At 35.4% G+C, this 3,780-nt stretch overlaps 1 protein-coding gene across 1 annotated transcript; it reads right to left on the bottom strand.

Annotated features, from left to right (window-relative positions):
- Nucleotides 1-6: 6 nt before the first annotated feature.
- On the bottom strand, nucleotides 7-3,774 carry LOC124891602 (extensin-2-like; the record flags this gene model as incomplete). Its single annotated transcript, XM_047403301.1, has 1 exon — nucleotides 7-3,774. A coding segment is annotated over exon 1 (717 nt), but the record flags the coding sequence as incomplete, so codon positions are not given.
- Between the last annotated feature and the right edge of the window lie 6 nt (nucleotides 3,775-3,780).

Genomic DNA, 3,780 nt, shown 5'->3' with positions numbered 1-3,780 from the left:
GTAATAAGTTGGTGGTGGTGGTGGAGACTTGTAGTAAATTGGTGACTTGTAATATTTCGTTGGTGAAGGTGACTTGTAGTATTTAGATGGAGCAGGTGATTTGGAATATTTTGTTGGGGATGGTGACTTGTAGTAATAGTGTGTTGACGGAGTAGGTGACTTGTAGTACTTTGTGGGTGACGGAGACTTGTAGTACTTTGCTGGTGATGGGGACTTGTGGTAGTTCTTTGAAGGAGTAGGTGACTTGTAGTAATACTTTGAAGGTGTAGGTGACTTGTAATACTTTGTTGCAACCGGTGACTTATAATAATGCTTTGAAGGAGATGGATAATTGTAGTAATGCTTTGAAGGAACATGAGCTTTGTAGTAATGTTTTGAAGGAGCACGTGGCTTATAGTACTTTGTTACAATGGGCGACTTGTAATATTTTGCTGGGAAGTGTGATTTGTAATATTTTACTGGTGATGGTGACTTGTAATTGGCGTGCTTTGAAGGTGCTGGTGATTTGTAGTAGTAGTGTGATGGAGAAGGCTTCTTGTAATAAGGGGTGGGTACGTGATACTTGGATGGATATGGTGATTTGTAGTATTTGTTAGGGTTGTGTGAAGGTGAGGGAGAAGTATACTCATAAGAGTAATCAGCAACAACGGTGCTGACTACTATGCAAATTGCCAAAGCAGGTGTCAGAAAGGACCATTGGCCCAACTTTCCTAAGTTTTTCATTTTGCTTGGAACAAATTACTATATACTTAGAGAAGTGAAGGATAGAACTAAGACTCTGTGTTGCATAGCTGAGTAGGGAGCTCTGGTTTTTATAGAGCAAGGTGAAATCCTTCTCAACATTAATGTAATAGCTTCTTAGTTGCCCACTTGCCCACTAAACTTAGAGCAATGCCCAAATAAAGACTTTAATCAGTACTAAGTGGGAGGCATTATCTGCTGAGAAATGATAATTTGAATACAATATTGAAAATAAAAATAAAGAGGATATATATATACACCAGAAAGTAGTTAAAGATTGACTATTTCATAACAATAAACAGAAAAAAGAAATGAGGGCCTTTTCTTTGTCGTTTTCTCAAAGCCAGAATCTGTAACTTGGCTTATAATCTAGAGTTTGAACAAAAATGCAACAGCTATCAGCACTGGGCTCCTCTCTCTATATAAGATCACGTCAAAGCTACCAGAAAACACAGAAATTCTGAAAATTATTACAAAATGTTTATGTTATAAATTTGCTAAAATGTGTAAAAATCTAAGAAATGCTACACATATTGCCAGTTTTGTTTGGCTTCAGATAACTCTTTTCTGATTAATACAACAAGAAACCTAGTTGGATAATAATATTTTACTGTTATCTGATAAGTTTAAGTGACTTTGATTGCAGAATTTTATTTGGGTAACCAACTTCTTGATCTTTTTCACTTCGCCTCATAAAAACTAAAATTTCACACTACTTGGTCAGATGTGTTTTAAATTAACGAATGAGGCAGTAACCCCTCGCATTCTCTCGACCAGATAAAAACCAGGCAAGAGAAGTGGAGCATAGTGCTATGCCAAACACCTTGCTGAAGTGTTCTCTGCAGGACTTCTTGAATGATGCTCCCCATGATCACCCTTTTCGGAGAAAAAAAGCAAATTCCTACGAGTCTCTTCTAAAATTAGCATATGAATTGCTTATTCAAAAAAAAAAAAAAGCATTAATAGCCTGTAGCTAGACCTTTAGGATAATATTTTGTTCTTTTACATGTACAAATACAAGATTAGAAGTAACCACATCAGGTAGGATGTGCACACGGATAGAGGAAAAAAGAAAAAGAAAAAATGGCATGCTATAGTAGAAGTAGTTGGTTTGATCTATGTCCTACTCCTAAGTGGAAAGCGACTGCAGATGTACACAACATGAAAACTGAATGTGTTAAGGAGGAATAAGATAGAACAAAAATCATATGGCGGAAAGTTCCCTTAAAGATTCTACAATATCTTGGAGTTCATATGGATTTAGTGAAGAACATAACACAAGCCTAATATCCATATAGTTGTGTGCACTGAAGCCACTTAGCCGAGGCAAAGCACGAAACCTGTTTCGCACTTAGCTAAATACATCTTGGTACACTTACGTTAGGCCGGTGTTGACATGAGTCTTCTTTGTTTTGGGAGGAAGTATATGGCAGAGTAGGGATAAGTATGAAAATTAAAGAATCCTTAATGGTGGAGAACCCATCATTCTTCCTAAAAGACAAATTATTAAGTATTGGAATGAAAAACAAATATAGAGCGCGAAATGGTGAATCAGGACTCATATAGGCGACCAACTACTGGCCTTGAAGATAATTGTTATAACCTAAATCAGGACAACGTATGCCACAGTCCCTAAAGAGGACTAACTCTGAACATCAAACAATGACAACTAACGGAGACTATTGGCAGGGTAATGGAACCTAGGCTTTTCAAGCAAAATATTTTATGCCTTAACAAATTACTCCAAGCCTAAGAATCTATCAATGGGAAATGTATAAGTATTTAAAATCCTAAAAATCACATCAACTTAAAATACTTAAAGCTGTTACCTTTACCCCTTTACTAGCTTGATAACAAATCTGTACGGTTTTAGATATATATACTTCATCCGTTTCAATTTGTTTGACTTACTTTCAATTTTAGTCCATCCAGAAAAAATATCTCAATTTCAAGACTAGAGGACATTTTAATACATCATAACTATCTTTAGTTTAAGGCTACAAATTCAAAAGTCTCTTTTACTTTGTTAAACTCTGTGAAGTCGAAACTAAAACAAACAAAATAAAATGGAGCGAGTACATCAACACTAACATGCAAATGCAGGGGAAAAGTCAAATTTTGGAATAAGCTCGAAACCGAACGAACGATTACAATGATTGAAATAGCTCGGAAAACTGTGAAAGAGTAGGAAAGGAAAGGGAAAGAACCTACAGACTGAAAGATACATAGGAGCAATAAGAAGGGAGTCACTGACATAGCAAGCGGGGGAGCAGCTACCGGCACCGGTGGTTCTTTTCCTAAAAATAATTTTCACGGTAAATGCTGTATTTTAATAAGGTGTTTTAATTTAGTTTTATATCTTTTGAAATATTTCCAATGGATGAAGCTTTTTAGAAAAAGAATATTTATGTCTAAAGTAAAACTATCTTCATTCCTTTATTCTTCTGGTTAGTTTATATAATTTTATTTTCTTAAAAACTGATAAGTACAATTATAATCCATATTCACAGCAGTAGCCAGTAAGTCAAAAAGGAATTTGTGTTGAAGCATCGATCCATGACTATATCTTGCACCTTTCCTCACTCTTTTTTTTTTCCCATGTTAAACAATACTTGAGAAGAAAATGCTCTAGAGAAATATTAGACAAAAAGAAGATAATATTTGAGCAAATTAGAATTCTTGATAAATTACACCAAAATAGAATCTTGATACAATAAGCCAAAATAATGGAAATCTCAAATGATAAATATCACGAATTATTAGAACAAAAGAACACACAGCATGCAAGCCGATCATTTTGGGAAGCATACATAAAATTTTGGAAAAGGAAACGGTAATACTCTGATGGAGGATGAAAAGGAGTTAATAAATCATGAAGATGGTGGAAAATGATTCAAGAGAAGGATTTGAATACTAATAGTAGGTTGGTGGGGGAGATGGTGATGGGGTGAAGATGGTGGAAAATGATTCAAGAGAAGGATTTGAATACTAATAGTAGGTTGGTGGGGGAGATGGTGATGGGGGTGGAGGTGAAGCATA

Source organism: Capsicum annuum, unplaced genomic scaffold, assembly GCF_002878395.1.
Source record: "Capsicum annuum cultivar UCD-10X-F1 unplaced genomic scaffold, UCD10Xv1.1 ctg38457, whole genome shotgun sequence".
NCBI classification, from domain to species: domain Eukaryota; kingdom Viridiplantae; phylum Streptophyta; class Magnoliopsida; order Solanales; family Solanaceae; genus Capsicum; species Capsicum annuum.
This window is presented reverse-complemented; position numbering and strand designations above follow the sequence as displayed.